The sequence below is a fragment of the Pan paniscus genome, chromosome 9, assembly GCF_029289425.2.
Source record: "Pan paniscus chromosome 9, NHGRI_mPanPan1-v2.0_pri, whole genome shotgun sequence".
Taxonomy (NCBI): domain Eukaryota; kingdom Metazoa; phylum Chordata; class Mammalia; order Primates; family Hominidae; genus Pan; species Pan paniscus.
This window is the reverse complement of record NC_073258.2, coordinates 123347501-123360801: the sequence shown is the minus strand read 5'-3', so window position 1 is coordinate 123360801 and position 13301 is coordinate 123347501. Positions and strand designations below refer to the sequence as shown.

The 13301-nt window shown below is 49.5% G+C and overlaps 1 protein-coding gene across 2 annotated transcripts in view; it reads right to left on the bottom strand.

Annotated features, from left to right (window-relative positions):
* UBASH3B (ubiquitin associated and SH3 domain containing B) overlaps positions 1 to 3231 on the bottom strand; it is a 158214-nt gene extending 154983 nt beyond the window's left edge. The window contains exon 1 of one of the 2 annotated variants that reach the window (XM_034933911.3): positions 2691 to 3231. In XM_034933911.3, the coding sequence (XP_034789802.1) occupies positions 2691 to 2742 (52 nt within the window). In that variant the 5' untranslated portion in view covers positions 2743 to 3231. The remainder of the gene's footprint in view (positions 1 to 2690) is intronic. The other variant, XM_003819970.6, reaches the window with a different exon arrangement.
* Between the last annotated feature and the right edge of the window lie 10070 nt (positions 3232 to 13301).

The following is a 13301-nucleotide window of genomic DNA, read 5'->3' as shown; positions in this document are numbered from 1 at the left end:
CAGAGGGAGCAGGGCCCTGCTGATGCCTTGATTTCAGCCCAGTGATACTGATTTTCAACTCCTGGTCTCTACAATTGTGACAGAATAAGTTTCTGCTGTTCTAAGCCACTCAGTTTGTGACAATTTGTTACAGCAGTCACAGGAAGCTAATACAGTAACTAACGCTTCACGATTGCTCACTATGTGCCAGGAACTGTTCTAAGCATTTTACCCACATTCAATCATTTCTATCCTGGCCCTACTGGCCCTAGATGGTGTGAGGCCTGGGCTGTGCAGATAGAATACCTGGGTTTGAATCCCAGCTTCACTGCTTACTGTTGTGACCTTGAGCAGTTATGCAACCCTTCTAAACCTCAGTTGCCCAATTCATAAAATGGGCATGTGGTACCTTCCTCACTGAGTAGCTAGGAGGATAAAATGGGTAATAAAGATATAAGTACTTAGAACAGTATGGAGTAAGTATTCAATACATGCTAGCTATTAGGAGACCTCAGGGGTTGAGCAAGCCAAAAATGACCCTTATGCTAATCTGTCAAGACATGTCAAGACCTCCTGGACTCAGAGCAGGAGAAAAGATGTCCCTTTAAAGCTGATTTGAATTTGAATCTCAAATATGACTGAGGAGTTCAGTTAAGTATTTCTTCCCTTAATTAAGCAATTTAGGTTTTTAATGCTGGCCTTATTTCAAAAAAGGCAGTAGCCTGAGACTATGCTAATTCTGCAGCATTCCCCAGCTGACTTCCCCACTCCCACCTCCAGCTTTTTTTTTTTTTTTTTCTTGAGATGAAGTCTCGCTCTGTTACCCGGGCTAGAGTGCAGCGGTGCGATCTTGGCTCACTACAACCTCCACTTACCGGCTCAAGCGATTCTCTTATCTCAGCCTCCCAAGTAGCTGGGATTACAGGCATGCACCACCCCACCCAGCTAATTTTTGTATTTTTAATAAAGACAGGGTTTCACCATGTTAGCCAGGCTGGTCTCAAACTTCTGATCTCAAGTGATCCGGCTGCCTCGGCCTCCCAAACTGCTGGGGTTACACCCAGCGCCACCTCCAGTTTTTAAGGAGAGCTGTGTACATTGATCATCCACACCGACGACTTCACCTGAAGCGTCCACACCTGACACACCCCTGCAGAACCCACATTTTCTCCCTGTAATTCTGGTATCAGGAACTGGAGCCCTAGTATTAGGAAGTCGTATTGGGACGTCAGTGGAAGGCAGAAACCATCAGTCCATTTTGCAGCCTTCTAAGGCCACTCCAACGTGTCCCAGCAGCCTGGAGAATAACAAATTCAAGGGTCTACTTTGATTAAGAGATTACAACCAAGTTAGTAGAGAATAAACAAGGTTTGCCCAGAGATAAGGGAGGGGAGACATAAAGTTATTGCCTGTAATCCCAGCACTTTGGGAGACCGAGGTGGGTGGATCACCTGAGGTCAGGAGTTCGAGACCAGCCTGGCCAACATGGCGGAACCCCATCTCTTCTAAAAATATAAAAATTAGCCCCGTGTGGTGGCGCATGTCTATGGTCCCAGCTACTTAGGAGGCTAAGGTGGGAGAATCGCTTGAACCCGGGAAGCGGAAGTTACAGAGATTGCGCCACTGCACTCTAGCCTGGCGACACAGCGAGACTCCGTCTCAGAAAAATAAATACACAAATAAAGTTATCACCTGAAAAAAAAATGTGAGAAGGGAAAAAAATAAAAAGGACTTTCATTTACTTGGCCCTCACTGATTAAGTTTGGCCAACTCTCCTGTTAAGGTGATGTAATTGGAAGATGAAAAGAAGCTGCGCCCAGTCCGGACGCCAGGCCTTGTGTCCCCACCTAAGTAATCTGCACGGCAGGGATTAACCAGGGGAGAAGGGCCTGGCCGCTGGGCCTGAGACGACTCCGGCCGCCGCCACCCTATGCTGGCAAACAGGCCTCTCCCCAGCAGGCTCCAGGGGCAGCCACCTGCGCTATCCCTGCCCTCTCCTACCCCTCTCCTAGAGGAAGGATGAAGAACAGCTCCCCCTCCTTACTCTCAGGCACCCACAGATTTCTGAGCTGCCGTCACCACTGACGAGAACCCAGGTCCCCTGGAGGGATCGCTTCTCCTTCTGATTCCATCCTCCCCATCAATGAACACGCAGGAACACCCACGCTCCCGCTCCTCCTACTCCAGGGGGAGACCGAACCCGAGAGCGACATCCGGAGCTGGAAGCCGCTGCAACGGGGGCGTCGGCCTCCCTGCCCCGCAGTCTCTCGCCCTTTCCCAGACATCGGAGGATCCCAGACCAGCCCAGTATTCCAGACGGACAGGGTGCCCGAGTCCTCCGCAGGGCCCCGCCTCCCTAGGCGCTCGGCGCTGGAGACCTAGGGGAGCGCGCGAGAGAAACGCTGAGCTCCACCCGGGTGGGGCGGAGGCTGGGCACTGTACCCGGGACTCGAACCCCGCGCCCTCGTCCCCCAGCTTTGGGCATCTCACGGCAAGCCCTGGCCCAACGCCCCCGCGCCGCGTCTTCCCCCGCACCCCCGCCCGGAGCCGAGTCCCGGGTTGCCAGCGCGCCCATCCTGCCCCCAACAGGTCTCGGGCAGCGGGGAGCGCGCTGCCTGTCCCGCAGGCGCTGGGAGGCGAGCCGGAGCGAAGCCGAGGGCCGGCCGCGCGCGCGGGAGGGGTCGCCGAGGGCTGCGAGCCCGGCCACTTACGCGCGGGCTCTGGGGAACCCCATGGAGAGAAGCACGTCCAGCGCCGATCCATGCTTGATGGTGCCGGGGCGCTGTTGGCGGTTCCTCCGGGGGGTGACTTTGCTGTACAGCTCCTCTCTCGCAGCCATGCCGAGCGGACTGGGGTGGCCGTACTGAGCCATGGCTCAGCGGCCAGCCATCGCCAGGGAAGGAGCCCGAGCCGGATGGTTCGGGAAGGAGGAGGGAGTCGGGCTGGGCCAGGGGAGGGGGCTCGGGGACCCAGAGCCAGGCAGGAGGCGGCGGCGGCGGAGGCGGCGCTCCGAGCTTCCCCAGTGTCGAGACTCTGACGCTTCCTGGTGAGGCCACAGGAGCCAGAACGCCGGCAAGCGGCCGCTGCGGGACCAGCCTCAGCCACTCGGGCCCCCGGCTGCCCCCAGCGCTGCGCCTGCAGTAGCCCTGTCTCCTCCGCCCCCTTCCCTCTCCTCGCCTAGCAGTCCGGGAATTTGCAATGAGTAATTTTTGAATGGATCAAAAAGGAAAAGGAGCCTTGTGGGCTGGCCCTGACTTGCCTGTACCCGGGCCCCGCCCCTCTCTTAAAGCGGCCGCGCTGTCCGAGGCTGCTCCGTGCGGGCAAGAGCTGTAGTCGCGCTACTTGGAGAAGGAGGATCCCAACCTTATGGGCTGCTTGTGTGCCTCACCTCCCGAGAGTCACCCCCGGCGCCCCAGCCCTCTCCTTGGCTGGCATACCCGCCCAGCTGGGCCTCAAGACAGGAGATCAACCCATTTCAAGTTTCATGTGGTTCTAGATGCGGTTATTAATGGAAATTGGGTGAACTAGTGGATGATATTAATGGACCAGAAGGCCAAGCCGTAAGGCCTAGGTAAAAGGTTTTGCTTCTCAAAGATCCTGCAAAACCCAAAGGGTTGTTAGGACCATCGGAAGTTGAGTTCCCAATCAGCCGGCCAAGTGGCTGCACTAAAGACCTACTGCGCTCTACAAGGTTATGGTCAGTGACTAAATAGTGCCTTCCCGGTGGGGCAGAGGGGGTGGGGAGAAGGACCTCAGGTTCTCAGAGCTGGCAGGACCTGGGAGGGGACAAGAAAAGAGGGACAGGGCAGAAAGAAGAGGGAAGGGAAAAAGAAAGGAGGAAGGAGGAGGAGAAGAAGGAAGGGCTAGGAGGGTAGAGGAAGAAGGAACAGAGAAAACACACTTCCTAATTATAAGAGGTGATCAAAAGGGAATGGGCTTATTTCATTAGGGAGTGGATATCCTGTCAATAAAAGGATTCAAAGAAGGACCGAATCACCACTGCACAATAATAAGTGAATTGTATCGTAGGCTGGACAAAACTACTCCCACTGCAAAGATGGTGGAAGTCACAACCATATTGATGCCCCATGCCCCACCTGGTGAATTTGGCTGGGGGATGCTAACCCTCTTTCATTTGGAAACAAAGTCATTGTCTTCAGTCAGGGACAAGGGTCCCACTTGCTATAATGAAAGAAGCAATGAGTACACCCTAACTGATAGTCTTTTTTGGGTAATAATAATAATAAAACCTAACATTTATTGGGCTCTTGTATGTGCCAGTCATTGTGCTAATCGTAATGAATGAATTAACTCACTGAATTTTTATACTGACCCTAGGAGTGTGTTTAATCATTATCCCAGTTTTACAGATGAGAAAACTCAGCTCAGAGAGGTTGGGGAAGATCATAGAGCTGGTAAGTGCGTAGCTACAGCACTCGTATCCACTGCGGTGCCTTAGACAAGTTACTTCTCCTCTCTACAGCCTAATTTCCTCATTTGTATGGACCGTGGTAACCTAACCTTGCACACACTGGGTTTTCCAGAAATGTCAGTCTGGGCCTGTCCCTGGTTGGAATATGGGGGAGGGATGGTGACCAGCACCCATGGAGTGGCTTTTTGAGGTTGCTTTACAAGGCCTGTGAAGGTTTTACCAGGGGAAATGATACAGCATAACTCCCTGAGCCCGGAATTGGTTTCCTAAAGAATAGCCAGTGGTGTTTGGAAGCAGGGAGATAAGACAGCTGGAGCTTAAGCAACAATGTGTATTAATTCTGCCTCCTGCTGTACAAAGGATGAGGGAAAATTAATGCTTCCTGGGTAGTAGCTGCTTCCAGAGCAAAGGGGATATCCTGGAGACCTTGCAGAATGCTCTTCCAGGACATGGAGCAAAAAGACAAGAATGGGCTGGCAACACCATACCTAGTATTAGCCTCCTTGGATGTGTTCGGTAAAACATGCTGGATTTCACCCAGTATTCTGAATTGTTTCCAAATGCCTGGGCTGAAAGTCAAATGATCTGGATCTTAGTCAAGAGATAATAATGTATGTGAAAGCGCTTTGTAAACCACAAAGCGCTACATAAATGATAACTCAAATTTATTGAGTACTTACTATATGCTGGTGTTGTTCTTTGCTTCTTACATATGTGACTCAAACAATTCCTTGACAAGACTATGAACTAGGAACTACTTTACAAATGAAGGTGCTGAGACAGAGGTCAAGTATCTTGTCCAAGGTCACATGGCTAGTAAATGGCAGAGCCAAGATTTGAACTCTTAACATTTGGCCAAACAACTACTTAACGACCATTGTTATGATGATAAAAGGACACCAGCCTTTAAGATAGTTTTTTGACTCCACCTATGCCCCTTGACATAGAATTGCTGGATCTCTGTTTCTCCAGAAAAATTGAATTAATTGTCTTTCTCCCTGCCTTTAGGCAAACTGTAAGATAAAGGAAATGATGCATATAAAAATAGTTTTAGGTAGACTGGAAAAAGCACTATGGAAAACTAGGCACCTGAGATGCAAACTGTTTTTGTCTGGGACACTTTTACAGAAATCTCAGCTTGGCTTCCTCACTTGTCTTCAGCTCAGTGCAAACCCCTGTTCTATTTAGGACTCCTGCCATTTGTTCTGCACTGGGTTGGGGGGCTGGCAATTCAGATGCATTGTGCTTTAATTGTGTTGACGTTGAAAAGCTAAGAAAAGCTTCATAAATGTCTACATTGTTCTATTACAAAGAGAGAAGAGGGGGGCTGTGTGCGGTGGCTCACCCCTGTAATCCCAGCACTTTGGGAGGCTGAGGCGGGCGGATCACAAGGTCAAGAGATCGAGACCATCCTGGCCAACAAGGTGAAACCCCATCTCTACTAAAAATACAAAAATTAGCTGGGCATGGTGGCATGTGCCTGTAGTCCCAGCTACTCCGGAGGCTGAGGCAGGAGAATCGCTTGAACCCGGAAGGCGGAGGTTGCAGTGAGCTGAGATCATGCCATCGCACTCCAGCCTGGTGACAGAGCAAGACTCCATCTCTAAATAAATAAATAAATTGAGAGAAGAGAAATGACTATTCATCTGGCAGTATATCTTACAGTGGCCAAAAGAAGTGAGATGGGAGTAGGGGTCTTGCACAGGGACAGAGCTGACACATCAGCATGAAGTTCCTCCCTCAGAAGGGAAAGCAAGTTGACATGTCCCCTTGTGTGGTCATGTCAGAATCCACTCTGGACCACAAAGCTCTCTTTGTTCATGTGAGCATGTTTAACCCTCCCTCATTGGCCCCTGCCATATTTTTGCTATGGTACATCCCCTCAGATGGCCAGAGGGAGACCCAGGATGGACCCAGTTGGCTGCACTCACAATTTCTGAAGCATGTCCTATATCTTCTCCTTCTCCTTCATTCTGTCCTTGAGGAACGGTCAAGTAATAACAATAAGAACATGCAGTAGGTCTGTAATTCTAGCACTCTGGGAGGCTAAGGCAGGTGGGCGGATTGCTTGAGCTCAGGAGTTTGAGACCAACCTGGGCAAAATGGTGAACCCCATCTTAATTAAAAATATAAAAATTAGCCCAGCATGGTGGTGTGTGCCTGTAGTCCCAGCTGCTTGGAGGGCTGAGGCAGGAGGATTGCTTGAACTTAGGAGGTCGAGGTTGCAGTGAGCCAAGCTGAGATGGCACCATTGCACTCCAGCCTGAGTGACAAAGTGAGACCCTGTTAAAAAAACAAACAAGGCCTGGCGCAGTGGCTCATGCCTGTAATCCCAGCACTTCGGGAGACCGAGGCGGGTGCATCACGAGGTCAGGAGTTCAAGACCAATCTGGCCAAGATGGTGAAACCCTGTCTCTACTAAACATACAAACAAATTAGCCAGGTGTGGTGGCAGGTGCCTGTAATCCCAGCTACTCGGGAGGCTGAGACAGAGAATGGCTTGAACCTGGGAGGCAGAGGCTGCAGTGAGCTGAGGTCATGCCCGCCACTGCACTCCATCCTAGGCAACCGAGCGAGACTCCGTCTCAAAACAAAACAAAACAAAACAAGAAAACAAACAAATAACAACAACAACAAAAACAGGCAGTAAAGTCTGCCCACTGTTTCAAACCCTAAAGGCTGGGGTGTTGCCTTGCCAAACAAAGGCAGCTTTGGAACTGCTGGGAATGACTTTCACCCCTAGACTTTAAGGGGATCCTTCGTGGTCAGAAGACTTTGAAACCAAGTGCTGCCCCTCTCTGGGCCTCAACTTCCTTGCTTGCCAAATGAGGGGGTTAGCTTAGCCTAGGGATCGCTAGGATCTTGTCAAGGGACCCCCAGAAACTTTGAGGGACAGGGGTTGGGGTCACCCAACTGAGGATTAAGAGGGTAGTGTGGTATCCTCTTTTCTTTCATTGTAAGTCTATCAGCTCTATATGTTGGGAGTTTTTTTGTTTTTTGTTTTGTTTGTTTTGAAACGGAGTCTCTCTCTGTCGCCCAGGCTGGAGTGTAGTGTCACGATCTCAGCTGATTGCAATCTCTGCCTCCCGGGTTCAAGCAATTCTCCTGCCTCAGCCTCCCGAGTAGCTGGGATTACAGGCATGTGCCATCACGCCCAGCTAATTATTGCATTTTTAGTAGAGACAGGGTTTCACCATGTTGGCCAGGCTGGTCTCGAACTCCCAACCTCAAGTGATCTGCCCGCCTCAGCCTCCCAAAGTGCTGGGATTATAGGCATGAGCCACAGGGCATGGCCAAGATCTAATTTTTTTAAGTGTTTTTTTTCTTTCCTTTTTTTTTTTTTGTTTTGTTTGTTTTGCTTTGTGTTTTTCAGGGTCTTGCTCTGTCACCCAAGCTGGAGTGCAGTGGTCTGAACTTGGGCTCAAACTATCCTCCCACCTCACCCTCTTGAGTAACTGGGACTACAGGTGTGTCCCACCATGCCCAGCTTCTTTTTTTTTTTTTTTTTTTGTAGAGATGAGGTCTTGCTGTGTTGCCCAGGCTGGTCTTGGACTCCTGGACTCAACTGATTCTCCTGCCTCAACCCTTCAAAGTGCTGGGATTATAGGCATGAGCCACCACACCTGGTCTCAAGATCTCATTTTGAATAGACTTGTTTTGTTTTGGGTAGAGACAAGGTCTTGCTATATTGCCCAGGCTGGTCTCTACCTCCTGGCCTCAGGTGATCCTTCTGCCTTCCTCTCAGCCTCCCAAGGTGCTGGGATTAAAGGCAGGTGAACCACCTCTCCCAGACGAATAGAATTTTTTAAATGTAAATTTAGGCTAGATGTGGTGACTCATGCCTCTAATCCCATCACTTTGGGAAACCAAGGCAGGAGGATCCCTGGAGCCCAGGAGTTTGAGACCAGCCTGGGCAACATAATGAGACCCTATCTTTATTAAAAATAATAATAATAGACCTGGCACTGGCCAGGCGCAGTGGCTCACACCTGTAATCCTAGCACTTTGGGAGGCTGAGGGGTCGGATCACCTGAGGTCGCGAGTTCGAGACCAGACTGACCAACATGGAGAAACCCCGGCTCTACTAAAAATACAAAATTAGCCGGGCATGGTGGTGCATGCCTATAATCCCAGCTACTCAGGAGGCTGAGGCAGGAGAATCGCTTGAACCAGGGAGGCAGAGGTTGTGGTGAGGCGAGATCACGGCATTGCACTCCAGCCTGGGCAACAAGAGCAAAACCCCGTCACACACACACACACACACACACACACACACACACACACACACACACACACAAAATAGATCGGACACAGTGGCTCATGCCTGTAATCCCAGCATTTTGGGAGGCTGGGGCGGGCAGATCACCTGAGGTCAGGAGTTTGAGATCAGCCTGGCCAACCTGGTGAAACCCCATCTCTACTAAAATACAAAAATTAGCTGGTCATGGTGGTGCATGCCTGTAGTCCCAGCTACTTGGGAAACTGAGGCAGAAGAAGTGCTTGGACCCGGGAGGTGGAAGTTGCAGTGAGCTGAGATCGCACCATTGCACTCCAGCCTAGGTGACAGAAGGAGACTCCGTCTCAAAAAAATATAATAAATAAATAATTAAAAAAAAAAAAAACAGACCAGGTTTGGTGGCTCACATCTGTAATCCCAGCACTTTGGGAGGCCAAGGCGGGAGGATCACGACGTCAGGAGATAGAGACCAGCCTGGCCAACATGCTGAAACCCCGTGTCTACTAAAAATACAAAAACTGGCTGGGTTTGGTGGCGTGTGCCTGTAGTCCCAGCTACTCAGGAGGCTGAGGCAGGAGAACTGCTTGAACCTGGGAGGTGGAGGTTGCAGTGAGCCAAGATTGTGCCACTGCACTCCAGCCTGGGAGACAGAGCAAGACTCTGTCTGAAAACAAACAAACAAACAAACCCCAAACAAACAAAAAAAATCCAGGACAAGTCTTTGTACAAGTGTGGCTCTCTGGATTGGAGACCACCAGTGTTGGCCAGCATCTAAGCAAGGAAGGGACAGGTCACCCTCTTTCTCTTTTCTCTCCTCTCTCCTTCCTTCCAAAAGACTCCTAGGCAAAAGAGATGCTTCATCTCTGGAGGAATCTGATTGTACACGTTTCCTGTGGTAACTGTAACCGATGACCACAAACTGGGTGGCTTACAACAATTAGAAATGTTAATTTCACAATTCTGGAGGCCAGAAGCTCTAAATCAGAATCCCTGGGCTAACCTCAGGTGTCAGCAGGGCTGCGCTCCCTCTGGAGGCTCTGGAAGGGAATGTATTTCTTGCCTCTTCCAGTTTCTGGTGCCTGCTGGAGTTCCGTGGCTTGTCACTACATCCTCCTAGTCTTTTTAAATATAATTTAATATTTTTTTCCAAGACGGATCCTTGCTGTGTTGCCGAGGCCGGAGTGCAGTGATGCAATCTCGGCTCACTGCAACCTCCGCCTCTCAGGTTCAAGCGATTCTCCCGCCTCAGCCTCCCGAGTAGCTGGGATTACAGGCACATGCCACCATGCCCGGCTAATTTTTGTATTTTTAGTAGAGATGGGATTTCTCCATGTTGGCCAGGCTGGTCTTGAACTCCTGACCTCGTGATCTGCCTGCCTCAGCCCTCCCAAGTGCTGGGATTACAGGCGTGAGCCACCGCGCCTGGCCTCCCCCAGTCTTTAAGGCAGCATCTTCAAGTCTTCTTGTTCTGTCTTCACATCACCTTCTCTGTGTGCATCTCTCTGACATCTCTTTTTACCTTTTCTTTATAAGGACAGTTGTGGTCGCATTTAAGGCCACTTAGATAATCTAGAATAGTCTCTCCATCTCAAGATTCTCAATGTCTTTTTCTTTTTTTTTTTTTTAGACAGCATTTTGCTCTTGTCACCCATGTTAGAGTGCAATGGTGCAATCTTGGCTCACTGCAACCTCCGCCTCCCGGATTTCAGCAAGTCTCCTGCCTCAGCCTCCCAGGTAGCTGGAATTACAGGCATGCACCACCACGCCCATCTAATTTTTTTTTGTATTTTTAGTAGAGACTGGGTTTTGTTATGTTGACCAGGCTGGTCTCGAACTTCTGACCTCAGGTGATCCACCTGCCTCGGCCTCCCAAAGTTCTGGGATTACAAGTGTGAGCCACCACAGCTGGCCTAAGATCCTTAATATCATTACATCTCCAAAAACCCTGATTAGGACTTGCTATCTCCAGGTGGCCATTATTTCACCTACCACACTAGTATTCCTTAGAGCAGCTAATTTTGAGGCTGAATGGGCTTCAAGTTTCAGGAGAAGCTTTTTCAGCCTCATGACTTAGGTTAAGGGGAAGAGATAGATTATGGGGAGGGACAAGAAATGAGTAAGTAAATCATACTTCCCCAAGCCTTTTGGGAAAGGCCATACTTCTCAATTTATGCTGTTCCCTCTGCCTGGAATTCTTCCTTCTTCTGGCCTCCTTTAAGAGGCCTTGCCTGACCTCACTTCCCTTCTTTGCCCACATTGCATAGATGGGGCAGAGAGGGTGGGAAGCAGGACCTCAGGTTCTCAGAGCTGGCAGGACCTGGGAGGGGAGGAGAAAAGAGGGACAGGGCAGAAGGAAGAAGAGGAAAGGGAAATAGAAAAACGGAAGGAGGAGGAGAGGAAGGAAGGGCTAGGAGGGTAGAGAGAGAAGGAACAGAGAAAAGACACTTCCTAATTATAAGACATATTCAAAAGGGAATGGGCTGATTTCATGAGGAAGTGGATATCCTGTCCTCTGTGCCCCCTTTATCATAGCACCAAGCACAATGAGGGCATTTCATTTGCTTAAGTGCTTCTCTCCAGGGTAGAATGGGAGCTCCATAAGGCTCCATGCATCTTACTTTAGCTGTGCCCTCAGTAGGGGCTTAATAAATGTCTATTGAATGGACTTGAATTGCATTTCAGCTGAGAGGCATCTTGATAGCACAAGTACAGTTGCATTTTCTCTTTTCCCTGGTTTTGAGACCAAAGCCAACAAATTTTCTTCCACCCCAGAGCCCCACCTTGGCTCAGAGCCCTGGTCATAACCTTTCTTCTCCCTCCCTTGATTTTGTTGGTAATTAGACAGACCTTCATCCCCAGCTCATGTCTCTGGTGCACAGAGTGCTGTGAGTAACCTCAAGGGGATTCTCCTTAAAGGCAGTCCCTGAAGGGTCTGTCTAAGGGGCACACACAGGAAGTGGAGCAAGGAGAACTGGAAGTTTGAGGAGGGGAGCATCAAGGGAAAATGACCCTCCTAGAATGGGCTGGCCTGAACCAGCAAGAGAAATATTTTAGCCAATCTCTAATGTTCCATGGGAAGTGTGGTTTGGAAAACACATCTCTAGATGACAAGAGGCACAGTTCTTTCAGTTTCTTGGCTCTGACTTTTTACATTAGTCATTGCCCTCCCACCAGACTGCGTGTGGGTGCCTCTGGGGCTGAGTGTGCAAGGTGAGCCTGGACGGAGCCTCCTAGGAGCTTCCTTAGGGCCTGCTCCTCTATTAGCAGCTCCCGTTAAGGGAAACTAAGAGAGGGGAAGAAAAGCAAGCCCTAATCCACCTCTTAGCTCAAGGCTTTAATTGAAGAGCTGGGGACTGAGACTGCTCCTGGCCTTCGATTGTCTGTGCCACTTCAGCCCACCTAAAATGTCACACTCTTGTTCCTCTTTGGTAATAGTGTTTACATAGCTCTTTACAATTTCCTAGCACGTTCAGGCATAATACCTTGTTTAATTATTATTCACCTAAGAAAACAAAACAACATGGGAAAGTTGCTTCAATACATTTTTCTTTGGAAGAACAACAACAAAAAATTGAGGCTCAGAAAAATTATGTGACTAACCCATGATAATAGAGTGATGAAAGATGGTAAATCAGTGTTGAAATGCAGATTTTCTGAAATCAAAGCTATACATTTAATGTTCTTGTTTCTTTCTTGAGCAGGGTCTAGAAATGTCTTTTTATTTTATTTTATTTTATTTTATTTTTTTGGGACGGAGTCTCACTCTGTCGCCCAGGCTGGAGTGCGGTGGTGCGATCTCGGCTCACTGCAAGCTCTGCCTCCTGGGTTCACGCCATTCTCCTGCCTCAGCCTCCCTAGTAGCTGGGACTACAGGTGCCCGCCACCACGCCAGGCTAATTTTTTAATATTTTTAGTAGGGACGGGGTTTCACCATGTTAGCCAGGATGGTCTCAATCTCCTGACCTCGTGATCCACCCGCCTCGGCCTCCCAAAGTGCTGGGATTACAGGCGTGAGCCACCGTGCCTGGCCTAGAAATGTCTTATGACTTGGTGCTCTTAGGAGGAAAGGGCAAGTTCCTTAAAGCAGCGAAGATGAATGTTTCAGGTGAGGCCAAGTGAAGGTTTAACTCACTCCCTCAGCCTCTGAAAGGCATCTAAAATAGAAATTCTCTCAGGATGAAGGTTGAACTGTCCTCTGGAGTCACACTGTATTGCTAGTAACCCTCATCATGTCTCAGGAATGCCTGGGATGAGGAACAGTGACCTGGAAATTTATTGATTGCAAATTGCATTTAAAAATTGCAGTGGACCAGGCATGGTCACTCATGCCTGTAATCCCAGCACTTTGGGAGGCTGAGGTGCCCAGATTGCTTGAGGTCAGAAGTTCGAGACCAGCCTGGCCAACATGGTGAAAGCCCGTCTCTATCAAAAATACAAAAATTAGCTGGGCGTGGTGGCGAGGTCCTGTAATCCCAGCTACTTGGGAGGCTGAGGCAGGAGAATTGCTTGAACCCGGGAGACAGAGGTTACAGTGAGCCAAGATCGCACCACTGCACTCCAGCCTGGGCGACAGAGCGAAACCTTGTCTCAAAAAAAAAAAAAAAATACACACACACACACACACACACAAATATATATATATATATATAGGCC